The 21071-nt window shown below is 37.8% G+C and overlaps 1 protein-coding gene across 2 annotated transcripts in view; it reads left to right on the forward strand.

Annotated features, from left to right (window-relative positions):
• The window catches only part of ZNF148 (zinc finger protein 148), a 124556-nt gene that overhangs the window by 51257 nt on the left and 52228 nt on the right, over positions 1-21071 (forward strand). For both annotated transcript variants that reach the window (XM_008577453.1, XM_008577454.1), the window contains one exon: positions 3550-3898. In XM_008577453.1, the coding sequence (XP_008575675.1) occupies positions 3566-3898 (333 nt within the window). In that variant the 5' untranslated portion in view covers positions 3550-3565. The remainder of the gene's footprint in view (positions 1-3549; positions 3899-21071) is intronic.

The raw sequence follows: 21071 nt of genomic DNA on the forward strand, positions 1-21071 counted from the left end.
CATAATATGTTGAAGTTCCACATGTTCCATAAAAGTTGATGGAAAATAATATTACTGCCAAACTCAATAAATAAAACAGAAAAGCAGGATTCTTTAAATGAGAAATATTTATTTCTTTTATGCTTGAATGCAGATTATTAAAGATGATAAGTGTCAATGGCTGTTCATGTACATTCTAAAGGGGAACTATGTGCTTACAAAAATTTTAGAGAATTACGGCACAGGTCTTCAGATCTGTTTCACCTTAAAACGTCTGGCCCCCTTTTCTTCAATAAAGGTGTATCTTTAGCACTGCTTTTACATTTCCAACTGGAAATGGGAAAGGAGAGAGAGATTTTCCTGGTAAGGGTTTGAAGAAAGAATGGAGGAAGGGAGGTAGTTTAAGAGGGTATATGTAAACTCATAATAATAAAAAAAAAAAGAATGGCTGAGGACAAATTCAGTGAGGTATGAATAACAGATGGAAGTTGGAAAATAGAAAATGTAGAAAGTGTCCAGACCTCCCAAAGGAGAAAAAGGATTCTGTGTCAGAAAGCTATCCCATGATAGCCATGAGATGGAATAGTCAGCTGGGGAGAGTTTTATTGCTTTACCAAGCCAAGCGATGGTGGTGATAAGAGTGGCCTTAGAGTAGGTGGTGAGAAGAAAATGAGTTTAATGACTTCTTAACCTGTCCAGGGTCTTCGCAAGTTGGTAAGTAGTATGATATGGTAAAAACTGCATTGAGCCAGGTAAGCATGGTTTGAAATCCCAGTTTACTTCCTAGCTATATGACTTTGGGTAAGCCCCAGTTTGTTTGTTAAATGGGAATATACTGTTACTGTCTTGAGAGTTACGGTAAATATTAAGTAAGATAACATATATAAAGGTGCCCAGCACAGTGTCTTTTTTTTTTAAGTTTAATTTTTAATTTTTATTGAATCAGAATTGATTATACATATTTTAGGGGTTCAACATTGAGGTATGTTGATCAAATCAATATTACTAGCATATATAGTGTTACAAATTATAATTATTCTTTATGTCCCTTGTCCAATCTCTCCCCATCCCCCTTTCTCTCCCCGCCCCCCCAATCACCCTAGATTTCTTCTCTCCCTCTGAAAGAATAATGGTTACTTTGTTGATTTGCTGCCCAAATGGTTTGTCCAATGCTGAGAGGCGTGATCAGGTCCCCCAATACTATCATAGAGCAGATGTCTCTTGTGTCAACATGAAAAGGGCTCTGTGGAGACAGACGTCCTCCTCCTTTCTTTATCTCTGCTGGTGACTCTCCTTGTGTCATCTCACTCTAATGGCTGGTGGACTGTCTGTGTGGTTGTTGTGGCATCTAGCCGCCTTAATGGTGGCCATGGTTATTGTGGTGGCTGTGGTGGGCCACCCACACGAAGGAGATGTTTTTGGACTGCTCCGTGGTGCTGGCAGTGTGCCTGGTTGTGGAGAGTGTCCGATCCCCAGTTCCATGCTCCGAGTCCCCGAGTGGGTGCTGAGGGGCTGGCACAGTGTGCCTGGTTGTGGGAGGGGTTTCAGTCCTCTTCTCCATGTCTTGGGTCCACAGCAGACCCCAAGGCACTGGTGTGGTGTGCCTGGTTGTGGGAGGGGTGTCTGGTCCCATTCTCCATACCCCAGGTCCCCTGAGGTGCTGGCACAGTGTGCCTGGTTGTGGGAGGTGGGTTTGGTCCCCTTCACCATGCCCCAGGTCCCAGCGTGGGCCCCAAGGTGCTGGCCTGGTGTGCCTGGTTGTGGGAGGGGGGTCAGGTCCCATTCTCCATGCATTGGGTCACCAGGCAGTCCCTGAGGCACTGTCACGGCATGCCTGGTTGTGGGAAGGGGGTCTGGTCCCTGGCTGCTAGCTCTGGGTCCCCGGGCAGGCCCCTAGGCATTGGTGGTATGCCTGTATGTGGGAGTGCGGTCTGGTCCTTGGCTCCAATCCTCAGGTTCCTGGGTGGGGGCCCCAAGGTGCTGGCAGTGTATGTGGTTGTGGGCGGGGATACTGCCCCTGGCTCCATGCCTCATGTCCCCTGGTGGACCCCAAGGCATTCAAGGTGTGCCTGGGCTGGAACTAAATTTTTGTCTTCTGCTTGCTTCTAACCCAGGGGAACTTCCTGTGGGAACCAGTACTTGAGCTGTGTGGTTGAGGTAAATTTCCCTGCTGGGCCCCAAGGCATTCATGGTGTGCCTGGGCCGGAACTAAGTTTTTGTCCTTTGCTTGCTTCTAAAACGGGGGAACTTCCTGTGGGAACCAGTACTTGAGCTGTGTGGTTGAAGTAAATTGCTGTTTTGCTGCTGATTCCCTAGGGAAGACTTTTTGTGCAGCTCAGGGTTTAATGGTTGACCTTATAGGTACTTCTGGCTCTCCAGATACTCAGTGTACCTGGGTTGTGTAGAAACTCTGAGCAGGGCCTGAGTTTTTTTTTTCATCGAACTGCACCCCATGCAATTCTTCATTCCTGAACAGTCTCCTCTGAGTGGTCCTGCGCTGATTGGGGGGTGGATTGGCTGTCCTTGCTGGTCCCTTGTGATGACTCATTGGCCTCTGAGTGGCTCCCCTTCTTCAGCTGTTCTGGCTCCTCACTCTTGTGTGGGTCCACGGGAACCCTGTTAGTGGTCTTGCTGTCCTGGGGGCCACCACAGTCCTCTTCTCCCCTTCCGCCTCCAAGTAATTCCATCTAAAGGGCACAGCTGCGGCTTCTGTCGGCTCCTGCTGCATGTGCTCCAGCAGTAAAGCGGCTGCAGCCCAAAATGCTGAGCAGTTTTTTCTTTCTCTCTTCTCTTCATGGTTTCTCCTGCCTTCGTGAACTCCATAGGTCTCTCCTCTTCACCTGAGCTCCAGCAGCCCCAGCTTGGCTGATGTTACATTTTTATAGATGTAAATTCGTTGATTTGTGGGAGAGAGTGATGCTGGGGACTGTCTATTCTGCCATCTTGACCAGAAGTCCTCCCAGCACAGTGTCTTTTAACATCTAGTAAATCCTCAACACACCTTAGTTGTCTTTCCTCTCCAGGGTATCATAATCTCTGAATTTTATAATACAGATACAAACCTATTAATAAATTTGGAAAGATATTTTCCTCATTAATTGCATAAAACTCCCATAAAAAAATTCAGTAAGCATTTTAAGTGCCTTGTATAGTTGATTAAAAATGAGTATTAATGCCCAACTTGTCCATATGTTATGCTTCTGCTAACTTTGTCTTCTGAAAACAAGCCCAAACAGTCCCCCATGTTTTGGAAATAATTGTTGAAAATGCTTGTATTAAAAGCCCACGTGTTTTTAATTCCTTATTAAAAGCCCTGACTCAAAACTTACTCTATTTCAATTTATAAATCTATAAAGCTTAGTTTCTTAGAAAACTTAGAAAATTTGTGTTTTACTCTATCAGTCTTTGGAAACCTATTTGGTAATTTTAAGATTGGAAGCAATTCTGAATTACATGAATAAAATTTTTCTATTCGAATGTGTGCCTTTCATAATTTGAAATTTAAAAAATATGAAGTTAGATATGTAAAACTAATTTATTATGCTTTGTTGCCAAACTTGGTCTTTCTAGGCAGTTATACTTAAGCATGAACATTGACGACAAACTGGAAGGATTGTTTCTTAAATGTGGCGGCATAGACGAAATGCAGTCTTCCAGGGCAATGGTTGTAATGGGTGGAGTGTCTGGCCAGTCTGCCGTGTCTGGAGAACTGCAGGAGTCAGTACTTCAAGATCGAAGTATGCCTCACCAAGAGATCCTTGCTACAGATGAAGTGTTACAAGAAAGTGAAATGAGACAACAGGATATGATATCACACGATGAACTCATGGTCCATGAGGAGACAGTGAAAAATGATGAAGAGCAGATGGAAACACATGAAAGACTTCCTCAAGGACTACAGTATGCACTTAATGTCCCTGTAAGTAATTCCTTTATAAGATATTAAAATTATAGTTAGAAATGTAATTAATTTTGTGTTTAGGTAATATTACAAGTCATCAAAGAAATTTTAGAAAGTGTTTAAAGGCTAAAAAGTATTCTTGAGTAGATATACTAACAGATTGGCAGAAATCATATTTGAAAGGGAAAATTGTGTTTTTTAAAAAATATTTCACTTAGGGGCCGGCCCGGTGGCGCACTGGATAAGTGCGCCGCTTGGGAGGCGCGGCGGCGCTCCCGCTCGAGGGTTCGGATCCCACATACAGACTGGTTCCCGCTCACTGGCCGCGCCAGGCGCGGGGGCCGCGCCGGGGGTTGCGGTCCCGTTGCCGGTCCCCGGTCCAGTACGGGGGCAACACTGAGGGTTGCGATCCGTTGCCGGACACGGAAAAAGATAAAAGACAAAAAAAAAATTTCACTTATACTGTATTTTATTCTTTTCATGTTATGATTAAAATAAAGATTTTCATAGTTCTCCATGGGACATGATAAACAGACTTATACTAAACAATATGGTAGTCTTGGGTGATACAGCAGTTTGCTGGGCCTTTGTCACATACTGCGCAGTCATTCTCCATGATCATTTTCTTTTTCTTTTTTTTTTTAATTAACTTTTTTATTAGCATATTCATTGTTACAAATCATACTTATTGTTTATGCCCCTTATACAATCTCTCTCTCCCTCCCCCTCACCCCTTCCCCTCCCCCTTCTGATAACCATAGATTTGTTCTCTCCATCTGATAAATTAACTCTTCCTCTGTTGGTTTGTTGCCTGGATGATCTGTCCAGTACTGAGACAGTGTGATCATGTCCTTCCTTATTATGATAAATTGTGCTTCTTCTATTACTCTGGAATGGCTTTGTGGATAGAGAGGACCTCTTATTTATTTATTTATTTTTGGTCTCCACTGTTGCCTCTTCTTGTGTCAATGCAGTTGAGAGTCTGTCGTGCATCTACACGGTGGCTGTGATGGCTGCTATACTAGCCGCATTTGTGGCAGCCATGGTAGTTGTGGTGGCCATGGTGGGCTACGCATGTGGAAATGGTGTTTTTGGTGTACTCTTCACCTGGTTGCAGCTGGGTTTGGCTTCCCCCTGCTCCATGCCTCAGGCCTCTGGCAGGGCCCTAAGGCAGTGGCAGCAGCTTGCCTAGTCTCAGCTGGGTTTGGCTTCCCCTGGCCCCATGCCTCAGGACCCTGATGGGGCCCTGAGGCAGTGGCCATAGGTTACCTACTTGCTGCTGGGTTTGGCTTCTCTCGGGTCCATGCCTTAGGATCCTGGTGGGGTGCTGAAGTGATGGTGGCAGTGGCAGCTCAAAATTAAGTTTTTCTATTACATTATTTTATAACTTTTCTAGGATAACATTTATTTCTCTATCAGGATTACTAGTGTGTTAAATTTTAAGTGCTTGATTTTTTTTTTTTTTTTTTTAAGATGACCGGTAGTGGGATCTTAACCCTTGACTTGGTGTTGTCAGCACCACACTCTGCCAAGTGAGCCACGGGCCAGCCCCTTAAAGTGCTTGTTTTTTAAAACGCCTTGTTTAACTTCTGGGTTTCTCCTTAAAGGAGCAGAAAGTTTGAATCTTAAACATAACTAGAAAATGATCACACACTCAAAGGTTTTTTCTTAAAGTTCTGTAACCCCTGGCAATTCCTGCTGCCTTTATTTTTTTCCTAATACACACCTATTCCTTGTCTTTGTATTCTCCACTTGTTTGATCTCTTTATGTCTGCCCTTTTCCCTATCTGTCATAGACATTATGGTTCATCACCTAAGATATTCTTTTGTAGGTGCTCATATCTTTCTTGTCATCTTCTACCTTTATTTTTACCTGTAGTAAAACTACAACCGTAATGTAATTCTCGTCTCTTCTTTGTGTTTTTAAACCTGGGTTTCTTTCACTTCATCTAATATGCTGTATTTTTTCTTTTACTTTAGGACCTTCGTATATCCTGCTTGTAATACTCCCTCAGCCATACTCTGTCTCTTTTTAAAATCTGGATAGTCCTTCATCAGCAGCAGTCTGACACTCATGTCAACTCTAGGTTGAGTCCCTGCAATAGGGACCTGTAATTATTTGTGCACTATCTGTCTCCCTGGTGGATTGTAGACTACAATGGCAGGAGTTTTGTCTTATTTACCACTATACCTCAGGTGTTGGCACATGGTGTGAATGAATGAATAACTACTTATGGTTGTGTTGTAAACATGTGCTCACTTTTACCTTGCCCACTGCAATAGCCTTTTCTTCTGTAGCTTGTTGAGGTGATGGATTACATTAAATGATTTTTGGATGTTGAACCAGTCTTGCATACCTAGAATAAATCTTGCATGGTGTACAGTTCTTTTTATACATTGTTGGATTTTTATACATTGTTAGTAATATTTTGAGGATTTTTACATCTGTGTTCATGAGAGATACTGGTTTGTAATTTTCTTTTCTTGTGATGTCTTTGGTTTTGGTATTAATGCTGGCCTCAGAATGAATTAATAAGGAAGTATTCCTTCTGTTTCTATCTTCTGAAGAGATTGTAGAGAATTGGTATAATTTCTTCCTTAAATGTTTCGTAGAATTCACCAGTGAACCCCTCTGGGTCTGGTGCTTTCTGTTTTGGAAGGTTATTAATTATCGGTTAAATTTCTTTTATAGATACAGGCCTGTTCAGATTGCCTGTCTTCTTATGTGCACTTTGGCAGATTGTCTTTCAAGGAATTGGTCCATCTCTTCAAGGTTATCAATTTTGTAGGCACAAAGTTGTTCACATATAGTATTCTTTTATTATCCTTTTAATGTCCTTACGGCCGGTAGCAAAGTGTTCCCTCTTTCATTTCTGATGTTAGTTTTCATGTCTTATGTTAGTAATTTATGTCTTCTCTCTTTTTTTCTGAGTTAGCCTGGCTTGCCTTTTTTTTTTTTTAAATTACCATCTTAACCATTTTTAAGTGTATAGTTCAGAAGTGGTAAGTGTATTCAGATTGTTGTACAAAAGATCTCTAGAACTTCTTTATTTTGCAGAACTGAAACCCTATACCCATTGAACAATAACTCCCATTTTTTCCTCCCTCCAGTAGAGGTTTACTGATTTACAGATATTTTCAAAGAAACAGCTTTTGGTTTTGTTGATTTTTCATTATTGATTTCCTGTTGTCAGTTTCATTGATTTCTACTCTCATTTTTGTTTATTCTCTTCTGCTTACTTTGGATTTAATTTGCTCTTCTTTCTCTAGTTTCCTAAAGTGGAAGCTTAGATTATTAGATTACTATAAATTTCCCCTCTAAACACCTTTTTTGTTGCAGCCCAGAGATTTTGATAAATTGTATTTTTATTTTCATGTAGTTTTTATATCCTTTAATTTTTTTTGAGATTTTTTTTCTTGGAGTCACGTGTTATTTATAAGTGTGTTGTTTAATCTCCAAGTATTTTGGGATATTTTGCAGCTATCTTTCTGTTATTGATTTCTAATTTAATCCCATTGTGGTCCAAGAGTAGACACTGTATGATTACTATTCTTTTAAATTTGGTAAGGTATGTTTTATGGCCCAGAATTTGGTCTCTCTTGGTGAATGTTCCATGTGAGCTTAAGAAGAGTGTGCATTCTGCTGTTGTTGGATGGAGTAGTCTATAGATCGCAGTAGCCTTTTTATAGGACTGACTATAACCTAAGTCTCCAACGTATCTTTCAGATAGTTTTTATTGTGATCTTTCCAAATGAGATGTATACTTCTCACTCCCCTACTAAAACTTCTTCAGTGCTTCCTCATTGCCAAACAGCTAAAATATTCTGTTTTGCATGGACAGAAATAGCCTTCATAATCAAGTCCCTTTTTATCTTATCCAGCTTCTACATTAGTTCAATCCCCCTCCCACACGATGCTCTAAGCATATCAAATTCCTTTATTTCTGTACATGTTGTATATGCCTCTAATATTCTTTATTTGGCAATCTACTGTTCACTTCTCAGCTTAAAAGCTTTTTCTTTTGTGTGATTTTCATTATGGTAACTAATTTTGCATTTCTTTGCTTTCAAGACTGTCTTGTCATTATACTATAAGGTCTTTTTTCTGAATTTGCTTTTAAATTTTGTGTTCTCCATACCTGGGCTATTATAGGAAATCAGATGTTTTTTGAGTGAAAATACACATTTTATTTTTAGTTGAGGAAAAGTTTAAAGTGAAATACTCAGATGCTAAGTTTATAGTTCAGAGTTTGGACAACTACATAAATTTGTGTAATCTACAACCCATCAAGATACAGAATATTTCCATCATCATAGAAAGTTTTTTGTATTTCTTCCCAGTCAATCCCCTCCATAACAATTGTTTTGATTTTTTTTTCTCCGTAGATTATTGTTGTCCCTTGTGACTTCATGTAAGTGGGATTATATGTAGCTATTATGTATGGCTTCTTTTTCGCAGCATAATGTTTTTGCAGTTCATCTGTGCTGGTTGAGTGTATAAGTAGTTCATTCCTTTTCCTTGTTGATTAATGTCCTGTCATTTTAATATGCAAAGATTTGTTTATCCAATTTTCTTTTTATGGTTATTTGTGTTGTCCGTTGTTTTTAATCATTAAGAATAAAGCTGCTGAGAAAACTTTTGTACAAGTCTTTTTTTATTTCTTTTTTTCTTGGTACATTTTTGTGCAACTCATAGTTTATTTCTCTTGGGTTTTCATTCTGTTTTATTGATGTCCATCTTTATGTCAGTATCACATTGGTTTGATTTCTGTGTCTTTTTTAGTAAATCTTGAAATAAGGTAGTGTAAGTCCTCCAATTTTGTTATTTTTTGCAAGATGGTTGTATTTTAGGTTCTTTGCATTTTTCATATAAAGTATAGAATCAGCCTTTCAGTTTTTTTTGGAAAAAGAGCTAGCAGGGTTTTGATTGGGATTGAATTGATTCTATATGTTGATTTCATGAAAATCAACATCTAAACAGTGGTAGTTTCCAATCTCTGAACATGGTATATATTTACATGTATTTGAGTTTTCTTTAATTTATCTCAGCATTGTTCTGTAGTTTTCAGTGTAGAGTTATTGGACATATTTTGATATATTTACCCCTAAAAGTTTCATGTCTTAGGATCCTGTTGTAAATCATATTTAAAAAAATTTTAATTTCTAATCATTCATTACTAGTATATAAAAATGCAGTTGATTCTTTTCATATTGACCATGTGTCCTGTGACTTTGTTACATTTATTTATCAATTCTAGTAATGTTGTACCTTCTGTAGATTTCTTCACTTTTATGTTGACTATATGTCTTCTTTCTTTTTAATTTATGTCTTTTATTTATTTTTGTTTTCTTATTGCACTGACTAGGGCCTATAGAACAATGCTGAATAGAAGTGGTAAGAGTAGACATCTTTGCTTTGTTCCAGATCTTAAGGACTGCATTCAGTCTTTCACCATTAAGAATTATATTAGTTATAGGTTTTTCATAGGTGATTTTCTTAGGTTGAAGAAGTTTTCTTCCTAGTCTGCTGAGATTTTTTTTTTTTTTTTTTTTTTTTTTTTTTTTTTTTCTATTCTAGTTCCTTTGTCTTTTCCTATAAAGTTTAGAATAATCTTGTCTATATGTACAAAAAATCTTGCTGGTGTTTTGCTATGGGTTACATTAAAAGTGTGTATCCACTTGACATCTTATTATGTTGAGTCTTCCAATCCACTAACAGTCTGTATCTCCATTAATTTTAGTTATTTATTTAGTCAGCATTTTATAATTTTCAGCGCACAGATCCTGTACGTTTTGTTATGTTTATACTTAAGCATTTCATTTTCTTCGTAGTAACTGCAAATAGCACTGGGCTTTTCATGTCTGTTTCCCCGTGCTCACTTTAGTATATAGATATGCGATTGATTTTCTTTGTTGATCTTGTACCCTGTGACATTACTGAGTTTACTTACTAGTGCTAAGATTTTTTTTTTGATAGATTCTTTCGTATTTTCAACATAGACAATCATGTCATCTGCAAATAGGGACAGTTTTATTTCTTCTTTCCAGTCTATTTTCTTGCCTTATTACACAAGCTAGAATCTCCAGTACTAGGTTGAATAAGATAATAAAAGGGAACATTCTTGCTTTATTCCTTATCTTAGTAGAAAAGCAGACAGTCTTCACCATAAAATATCATGTTAGTTGTAGGTTTTTGGTAGATGTAATTTATCAGTTTGGGAAAGATTTGTTCCATTCCTAACTTGCTGAGAGATTTTTTTTTTAAATCATGAATGGATGTTTATCAAATGCTTTTTCTGAATCTGTTGAGATGACTATATGATTTTTATTCTCTTAATATGGTGAATTGCATTGATTGATTTTCAAATGTTCAACAAACCTTACATTCCTGGGATAAACACACTCGGTCATGATGTGTCATCCTTTTTATATGTTGTTGGATTCAGTTTACTAATTAAAAAAAAAATTTTTTTTTTTTGTCTTTTTGTCTTTTTTCGTGACCGGCAATGGATCGCAACCCTCAGTGTCGTGCCCGTACTGGACTGGGACCGGCAACGGGATCGCAACCCTCGGTGTTGCCCCCGCTCCTCGCTCAGCCAGTGAGCGGCCAGTCTGTATGTGGGATCCGAACCCTCGGCGGGAGCGCCGCCGCGCTTCCCAAGCGGCGCACTGTAGCAGTGCGCCACCGGGCCGGCCCCCTAATTAAAAAATTTTTATGTGTATGTTCATGAGGGATATTAATCTGTAGTTTTCCCTTTTTGCAATGTCTTTGTTTTTAGGTATGGCGGCCTCATCACAAATGGGTTAGAAAGTAGTTCCTCCCCTATTTTCTTCAAGAGTTTGTATAAGATTGGTATTATTTCTACCTTACATATTTGATTGGGTTCACCAGTAAAGCTAATCTGGGGCTGGATTTTCTTTGAGGGAAGGTTTTAAATTACAAATTCAATTTAAAAACATATGTAAGGCTATTGAAGATGTTAAATCTATTTCATGAATAAATGTTGGTAAATTATATTTTTCAAGAAGTTTGTCTATTCTTGTTTAACTGACCAAAGTTTTTTTATTGTCCAAAGGATTTATAGTGATTTCCCCTTTCTCATTCTTTTTTCTTTTCTTTTTTTTTTTTTTTTTTTTTTTTTTTGGTGGCTGGCCTATGTGGGGATCTGAACCCCTTGACCTTGGTGTTACAACACCACACACTAACCTACTGAGCCAACTGGCCAACATCAGTCTTGATGTTGGTAATTTGTCTTTTTCTTGATTAGTCTGGGTAGAAATTTATTTCTTGGTATCTTCAAAGAATCAAATGTTGGTCTTATTGATTTTTCATTATTGTTTACTTTAACTTTCATTCATTTTTACTCTTTATTGTTTTCTTCCATCTACTATGTTGGCTTTTATTTGCTCTTCTTTTCTTAGCTTTTTATTTATTTACTTATTATTATTATTTTTTAAAAAGATGACCGGTAAGGGGATCTTAACCCTTGACTTGGTGTTGTCAGCACCACGCTCACCCAATGAGCCAACCGGCCATCCCTATATGGGATCGGAACCCGGGGCCTTGGTGTTATCAGCACCGCACTCTACTGAGTGAGCCACGGGCCGGCCCTTTTCTTAGCTTTTTAAAGTAGAATGCTAAATGACTGGTTTTAGACCTTTGTTTTTGAAGTAAGCATTTGAAGCTCTAAATGTCTCCCTCAGCACTGCTTTTGATAATGTTGTTTTCATTTTAGTTCAGTTCGAAATATTTTTTAGCTTCTTTGTGATTTTTTTTTGACCTGCGAGTTAATTAGAAGGATTCTGCTTAATTTCCGAGTATTTTGAAATTTTTGTAGATATCTTTTTGTTATTGTGGTCAGAGAATATATGTTGTATGTCTTCATTCCTTTTAAATGTATTGACACTTAAGTGTCCAGCATATGATCTAATTGGTGAATTGAAAAGAATTGTATTCTGTCTATTTTGGTGTGGGTTGTTTTATAAATGTCAATTAGGTAAAGTTGTCTAGTTGTGTTCTTCAACTCTTTTATATCCTTACTTATCTACTTGTTCTATCAGTTACTGAGAGAGTACTGTTGGAGTCGCCACGTGGACCTCTTCCCCCCATCACATTTTCACTTTGATACACTGCACTCGTCCTTACCTACTCTGTGATATGTTCTTCACCCCACTCAGCTACTGACACCCTGCTGCAGGCTATCCTCAGTCTACAATGTAGACCCTTTCTTGTGCTACTTAGGCTCTAACACCTCATGCTGAGCTGCCCTTTTATATGGAGATTCTCCTCATCTTGCTTGCACTTTGACAGCTCTGACATCTTGTATTGTGCAGCCCTCCCATGCAGATGCCTTCTTCATCCTGTCTGGGATCTGACACCTTTTTTCTGCCCCAGCTTATGGTTTTGGGACCAAATGGTAAGGGGATAGGGAAGAGCAGGTAGGGGAAATGACTAGATCTGTTCTTTTACTTTTTAAAAATACTTATTTTAAAATTGCATAGATTCATGGGAAGTTGCAAAAATAGTACAGAAGGTCCCATGTACCCCCCCATGTACCCTTCACTGAGTTTCCCCCATTGTTTACATTTTATATAACTGTGAGGGGTCTTCAAAAAGTTTATGGAATGATTAGTATTATCTTTTAATTCTATTTTTCCGTGAACTTTTTGGAGTACCCTTGTATATAGTGCAATATCAAAATCAGGAAATTGACATTGCTACAATGTGTCTAACGTTGAGTACTTTATCACATGTAGGTTTGTTTAACCACCAGTGCAATCAAGATACAGAACGATGCCATCATGACAAAGATTTCCCTGGTGCTGCCACTTTATAGTTACACTACTTCCCTTACCCTCCACCATTTCTGACACCTGGCTACTACTCATCAGTTTTCCATCTCAAAACTTTATCATTTTGAGAATGTTATATCAGTGAAATCATACAGTATGTCACCTTTTGAGATTGACTTTTTTCACTCATGGGTTGTTGTGTGTATCGATTATTTGTTTCCTTTTATCATAGAGTAGTATTCCATGTTGCGGAATTTACTCCCGTTAAAAAATAAAAGGGGGGGCTGGCTGGTTAGCTGGGTTGGTTAGAGTGCTGCCTTGTAACAGCAAGGTCGACAGTTCGGATCCCCGTATTGGCCAGCCACCTAAATAAGTGTGTACGTAAGTCAGTAAGTAAATAAATGAATACACACATACATACATACATAATAAAATAAAAGGAATCATATTACCCATTTCAGTGGTTTTAAGGTATTGTTTTTGCCACACTTTTTGTACTCTGGCTTAACTGCAGAATTGGACTGCATTTATTGGTGACAGTGATCCTTCAGAATCATGCTGGCAGGTGACACATCTGTTTGCCTTTGTATTTGTTTGCTTAAATAGCTATTGGTAGGATGTGTTTCTTCACTCTTTGGCTAAGTCCCAACTTGTCATGCATTACGTTGTAAACTTTTTCAAAGTCATTTATAAGTGGTAGCCAATTCCTGTTACCATTGCATTTATTTTAAAGTTCTTTTGAGGGATTCAGTAGTAGTTTTTTATGTTCATTGGCAGTTGGGTCCTTATCTTTTGAGGTGATTTCATTGGCTTTTATTAGGGCCATTTGTTTTTTTTTTATTTATTTTATTATTATTAGTTTTTTGGTGGTTGGCTGGTACAGCGATCCAAACCTTTGACCTTGGTGTTATCAACACTGTGCTCTAACCAACTGAGCTAACCAGCCAGCCTGGGGCCTTATGTTTCTAGAGATGGTTTTTTTTTTTTTTTAATAAATTCAAATCCTTTTTATTTCATCATTTTCTTTGGATATCTTTTTCATGAGTAGATTAATTGAGCTGGTTTTAAGGAGAAGAGATAGTAGCTAATATCAGCTCTTTAGTTTTTTCATAAGATTTTATTCACATGTACGTGGTTCTTAAAAAGTGTCTTATCTGATAGGAATGAATACTTGAGCAGAAAGCATGGACTGAGTACTATTCCTTCATAGTCTTTCCTAGTGAGAGTCACATTATTGTTTATTATTATTTATTCCAGCTTACCTGGAAAGTAGATGAATCAAAGTATCTCTTCTAATAGATTGTTTTAGGAAGCCAACCTATTAGTCTATATTTCATTATTCTGCCCTGCTCTTGAAGTTGTTTGACCCAGTTTATCTTATTTTTTCTCTTTATGTTTACATTGTTAATTGAATATTTCTTTCTAGATGAATTTAACAACATAATACTCTTCTAATGCTCTTAGTATAGTTCTGTCTGATCTTTTGTGTCCAGTTGCTTGATCTTAAATTGCGAGACAGTGGTATTGAATGAGAGTTATGCTCCCTTAGGCCAGTGGTGCACAAATTGTAAATCATTTAGGACAAGATTATCATGGGGTCAGCCTTGCTAGATTGGTCTCAGAGATGTCTGCTTTAGTTTTTTCATAATTGTATGATGTAGTTCATTATAAAAGGAATACACAGTCATTGTTAAAATTAAAGTGATATAGAAGAGAATGATAAAGTAAAAGTAAAAGTTCCTGTTTCCAACCTCTGCTCTAATTCTAAAGAGATTACTACTATTGATATCCTTCTGGAAATTTTTAATTTAATTAAACAAGTGTATTGTGTGCATTTTTATGTCTATATAATATGTTTTGAATATATAGTACATACACATGTTTTATGTATTTTTTACATAAATTGAATAATGTACTTTGTATGTATTTGAAATTTGCATTATTCATAAAACAACATATCTTGTAGATATTCCATGTTATCCCATATAAAACTGCCTTATTTATTTTGATGGCTGATTAAATGGTGTGCCATAATTTATTTAACTGCACCTCTATTGGTTAGCATTTATGCTATTACTAGGTTGGTTTATTTGAATGAAATAATGGTGAAAGGAACATGGATACCTGTGCATGTGTGTACATGCACACTTATAGCATTATTTCTTTAGGTGTATTTTTTTATTGAAATAGAACATCCATACAGCAAAGTGCCCAAACTAAAAGTGTATATCTTGATGAATTGTCTTAAAAGTGAACATCTTATGTAACTATTAGCCAGATGAAGGCATAGAACATAAGTAGCGTTTCAGGGGCCCCCCCATCCCTTTTTAGTCACAACCCTCCACTAGTTGCTAAAGACCCTTTTATCATGGTCTATTTGTTTTACCTGATTTTGAATTTGATGTAAATAGAATCATATATACTATGTACTTTAGGGTCTGTTTTCTTTGTTTTACATTGTTTATGAGATCTATCCATATTTTGCATGTAGTAGTTTATTTCTCATTTCTGTGTAATCATCGGTTTTGTGAATATCATTATTCTAGTATAGTAAGCATGTAGATTATTTCTAGATGTTGGCTATTATGAAAAGTGCTTCTGTGAATATTCTTATATATGCCGTGTGGTTTACGTATGCAGTCATTTCTGTTGGTCATATACTTAGAACTGAATTTGTCAAGTATGCATATGTTCAGCTTCAGTACATACTGCCAAAAGTTTTTCTAATTGGTTTTGCCAATTTATAATAATTGCTACATATCCTCGCTATTTGGTATTGTCAGTCCTTTTAATTTTAGCTATCTTGGTGGATGTGTAGGACTATGCATATGTTCAGCTTCAGTACATACTGCCAAAAGTTTTTCTAATTGGTTTTGCCAATTTATAATAATTGCTCCATATCCTCGCTATTTGGTATTGTCAGTCCTTTTAATTTTAGCTATCTTGGTGGATGTGTAGTGGAATTGCAGTTTGATTTTAGGTTTCATTTCACTGATAACTAATGAAATTGAGTACTTTTTCACATTTATTGACAAGGTGAACATTCATTGTTTGTCCATTTTTCTATTAGGTTGTTTCTTTCTCTTACATTTGTAGTATAGTCACACACCACGTAATGACATTTTGGTCTATGACAGACTGCATATATGATGATGGTCTCATAAGATTGTAATACTGTACTTTTACTGTATCTTTTCTTTATTTAGGTATGTTTAGATACTGTTACAACTGCCTACAGTGTTCAGTACAGTAACATGCTATATAGGTTTGTAGCCTAGGAGTCATAGGATATACCATATAGCCTAGGTGTATAGTAGGCTATACCGTCTACGTTTGTGTTAGTACACTCTGTGGTGTTCACACAATGACAAAATAGCTGAACCAACCCATTTCTTGGAACGTAGCCCCATCATTAAGTGACACATGACTGTAGTTCTTTATCTGTTTGTTGGATATATGTGTTGCAATTATCATTTCTCACTCTGGCTTATCTTTTTAGTCTTTTAATAAACATGAGTTAATAAGGTTCACTTTGTAAGTCTTTTCCTTTTGGTTTGTGTATTTGCATGTCCTGTTTAAGAAGTTTTTGCCTACCGAAACATCAAGAAGATAATTTTCCTTTGTTAACTTCTAGAAGCTTTATGGTTTTTCTTTCCCATTAAGATTGACGATCCAGGGCCGGCCCGGTGACGCACTGCTACAGTGCGCCGCTTGGGAGTGTGGTGGCGCTCCCGCCGAGGGTTCGGATCCCACATACAGACCGGCTGCTCACTGGCTGAGCGAGGCGTGGGAGCAACACCGAGGGTTGCTATCCCAGTGCCGGTCCCGGTCCGGTACGGGCGCGACACTGAGGGTGGCGATCCGTTGCCGGACACGAAAAAAAAAAAGACAGGAAAAAAAAAAAAAAAGATTGACGATCCAGGGCCGGCCCGGTGACGCACTGCTACAGTGCGCCGCTGGGGAGTGTGGTGGCGCTCCCGCCGAGGGTTCGGATCCCACATACAGACCGGCTGCTCACTGGCTGAGCGAGGCGTGGGAGCAACACCGAGGGTTGCTATCCCAGTGCCGGTCCCGGTCCGGTACGGGCGCGACACTGAGGGTGGCGATCCGTTGCCGGACACGAAAAAAAAAAAGACAGGAAAAAAAAAAAAAAAGAAAAAAAAAAAAAGAAAAAAAAAAAAAGAAAAAAAAAAAAAGAAAAAAAAAAAAAGAAAAAAAAAAAAAGAAAAAAAAAAAAAGAAAAAAAAAAAAAGAAAAAAAAAAAAAAGATTGACGATCCATTTGTAATTGACTTTTGCTGGTAATGTGAGGTGGGGACCAAGATTTATTTGACAGCTGTTTCTTTTTTTCTTAAACTCACCTGTAGAAATTTTCTTTCAGTTTTACTTTACTGGCTTAGTGTTTTTAGTTTTTAGAATAACTTAGTATATTAAATTAATAATAAGTAGATGTTCTTTGTAATTAATGCTACAGATTTGTAGTAAGACTGAACTTAATATCTTTTTAAGATTATAAAGTAATACATACTTGTTGAGAAAACATAAAATTTTTTAAACTATAAAGAAAATAGTAAAAAGTGCTGTAACCATGCTACTCTAGGGATAGCAACTATTAATATTCTGTCATTAGCATTTTAGTGTTTCCCTTTTTTGTTTTCCTGTGTAGGCATTTGTGTGTTTGTATAAAACTTCATACTTGTGTGTTTGTATAAAATTGTAAAAATGTATTTATCTACATATTTATATTTATCACTTAAACTCTGAGCATTTCTTTGTCATTAATATCAATCAGAAGTCAGAGTTTTGGGCCAGCCCGGTGGCGCACTGCTATAGTGCGCCGCTTGGGAAGCGCGGCGGCGCTCCCGCCAAGGGTTCGGATCCCACATACAGACCGGTTCCCGCTCACTGGCTGAGCGAGGCGCGGGAGCAACACCGAGGGCTGCGATCCCGTTGCCGGTCCCGGTCCGGTACGGGGGCAACACTGAGGGTTGCGATCCGTTGCTGGACACGGAAAAAGACAAAAAAAAAAAAAAGAAGTCAGAGTTTTAATAGCGCATAATGCCTGTTTTTAAATTATTGTCTATGAGACATTTGTACCTTTTCTTACTATCACAAATAGAATTGTGATGTTATATGTGGACGTTGTTGTCATGTGAGATTATTTCTTCAGTATAGGTTTCTTAAAGCTCTTCATATATCTAGGTCAAATTGTAGTCCACAAAAAGTGACCAATTTAGTTTCCCTCTAGTAGTATATTAGACTTTCAAATTAATATCTTTATAAATGATCTAAAGAAGGAAATGTGAAATATAATTTCTAGATTCGTATATGATGTTGAGGGAAAAATAAGCCAGGCTTGGTCTTGGGTGGAGGGTAGAGAAGAAAATTAATAGATGGGAGACTGGGATAATATATTGAAAGGCAGGGAATTTAGAAGGAGGATCTGGGCCCGCCCTGTGGCACACTTGGGAGAGTGCGGCCCTCCTGCCGTGGGTTCGGATCCTATATAGGGATGGCCGGTGCGCTCACTGGCTGAGCGCGGTGCGGGCGACACCAAGCCAAGGGTTGTGATCCCCTTACCGGTCACAAAAAAGACAAAAAAAAAAAAAAGAAGGAGGATCTAATGTGAAAGGAAAGATTATTTTTAGCCATAGTGAGTTTTAGATATCAAGATGTCTAAATGGAGATGTTCTGTACAAATTGGTAACCCTCTGTGTATCCAAGCAATTATACACCTGCAATTGTATAATAACTAACAACCATATATATTTGTTCAGTACTTTTAAGTTTTTCATGGTGCTCTTTATGTAGTCCATTTGATTTTCTTGTGTAGGATGGATATTATTACTACCATCATGAAAAGATGAGGAATGATCATGATAATGAGTAACATCAAGAATCTACTGTAGGGGCCGGCCCGGTGGCGCACTGGATAGTGCGCTGCTTGGGAAGCGCGGCGGCGCTCCCGCCCGAGGGTTCGGATCCTACATACAGACTGGTTCCCGCTCACTGGCTGAGCGAGGCGCGGGAGCAACACCAAGGGTTGCGATCCCGTTGCCGGTCCCCGGTCCGGTGCGGGGGCAACACTGAGGGTTGCGATCCGTTGCCAGACACGGAAAAAGACAAAAAAAAAGAATCTACTGTATACTGCTATGTACTGTAGTTGATGCTTATGTATTTAATCTTATTTAACTCTACTGAAATCCTATGAGGATTTTCCCCTCTATTTTACAAATGAACAAAGTTCCAAGTGATTAAATTTTAGTTGTTCAACCTCACACTGCTAGTATTACTGTTCAGAATTAGATTTTATTTCTTTTAACTCCCACCCTATGATTTTCTTGTTTCGTCCTCTGGAAGCCACTTTCACCCAATGAGTAATTGGAAGAGATGGCATTGAAACTCAAGTCTTCTAATGCTTTACCTCCATATTGTTGGCATTTTGTCCACTTTTTTATTTTTTAACTTATTTTCTTATTCTGGTATTACTAGAAGTTTTTTCCATATTCTGGAACCAAACTATAGTTCATATATGGCAAAATATAATGTGTTTATGCAAAAAGCATTTTTAATAATGTTGAAATAATTTGGATTTATTAAGCAGTTATCGTAGTGGAGGTAGCACTGGACTGAAAGGTATCAGATCTTGGTTTAAGTCCTAGTTTTGAAACTTAATAGCTTGGGTAAGACACTTACCTTCCTGAAGTGTTTGTTTGTTGATAACAAGAACATAAGAAATAATTCACAGATCCGGATAGTTAGGATCTCAGTTGCTAGATTTGGAAGACTTGGGTTTAAATTTTGGCTTCCTTTCTTAATGTGATTTTAGGTAAGTATCTTAACTATTCTGGGCCTTAGTTGTTGTTTTTATTTTTAAAATGGGATGATGATACTTACCATAGAATTACTGTTAGGGTTAAATGCAAGATTGTATAAGCTAGAGATGATGTGTCTGCCCTTCCCCTCCCCCCAAATCCATTGTATCCTTAGCACCTAGAACACTGCCTAGAACATGTTAAAGGTGAGATAGATCTTAGTTTCTTATGCTTAGGAGGGGGAATCACTAACTTGTAAAACACCATGTAAATGATTAATATTTTTGTAGTTAGAAAAAAATCAAAGAGTCTAAGACAGTTTTTTAACTTTTTATTTTGAAATAATTTTAGACTTAGAAAAATGTTGCAGAAATGGTAGAGTTCATATAAACCCTTCACCCAACTCCTCCTAATATTACAGTGTATATGACCATAGTACAGTTAAAAACTGCTAAATTCCAGTGCTTATTTGAATTTCATCTGTTTCTTCCTAATGTCCATTTTCTGGTCCAGGATTCAATTCAGGATCCACATTTCATTTAGTTATTGTATCTTCTTGGTCTCCGCCAATCTGTGGCAATTCTCAGACTTTCCTTGTCTTTTATGACCTTGATACTTTTGATGAGTGCTGGTCAATTATTTTTTAAAATGTCTCTTAATTTGAGTTCATCTGATGTTTTCTCATGGTTACATCAAATCTCTGTATTTTTGACAATCCTACAGAAGTGAGGTTGTGTCCCTCTCAATGCATCACATTGAGGGGACATAATGTGGACATGTCCTTATAATTGATGCTGTTAACCTTGATCCTTCCTTAAGGTGGTATCTGCCTGTTTTCCCCACTGTAAAGTTACTGTTTATTCCTTTGTAATTGACAAATGCCTTGGAGGAGACACTTTGAGACTGTTCAAATGATGTTTCTCCTCAAATTTTTGCCCACTGATTTTAGCATCCATTGGTGGACCTTGCCTGCAATAGTTATTACTGTGGGGGTTGCCTAATTGTGATTTGTATTTTCCTCGTTCCTTATATATTTATGTTCATTGTACCTGTCCCTTCTCCCCACTTCTTTTTTTTTTTTTAATGATTTTTTAGACTATTGATTTTCTTGATTTTCTGACGAATATGTTTAAAAAATCCAGCAAACCCATCTACTGATGCCTGTTTTCATTAACTACATTTTGGTTTATTTTATGTGAAAAGTGACACTGAGAACATATTTTTCTTTTAAAGAGAGTTCTCAAGGAAAGAATAGATAACTTATGGATGAATTATCTCTTTTGCTATGCTTAAGAATTTTTCTTGCTTTTGTAGATTATTATAGTCTTCTTTGGGCCAAAGAAGGCTTAAGTTTTTTTCAGACTTTTTGCAACTCATTCTTTTTAGTTGTCTTATCATTGTCATACCCATCTCTTTATGATTTTGGATTTACCAACATTTTTTCTTTTTTTTTTTTTTCCTTTTTGTCTTTTTTCGTGACCGGCAACGGATCGCAACCCTCAGTGTCGCGCCTGTACCGGACCAGGACCGGCTATGGGATCACAACCCTCGGTGCTGCCCCCACTCCTCGCTCAGCCAGTGAGT

The sequence above is a fragment of the Galeopterus variegatus genome, unplaced genomic scaffold (assembly GCF_000696425.1).
Source record: "Galeopterus variegatus unplaced genomic scaffold, G_variegatus-3.0.2 Scaffold1514, whole genome shotgun sequence".
Taxonomy (NCBI): Eukaryota; Metazoa; Chordata; class Mammalia; order Dermoptera; family Cynocephalidae; genus Galeopterus; species Galeopterus variegatus.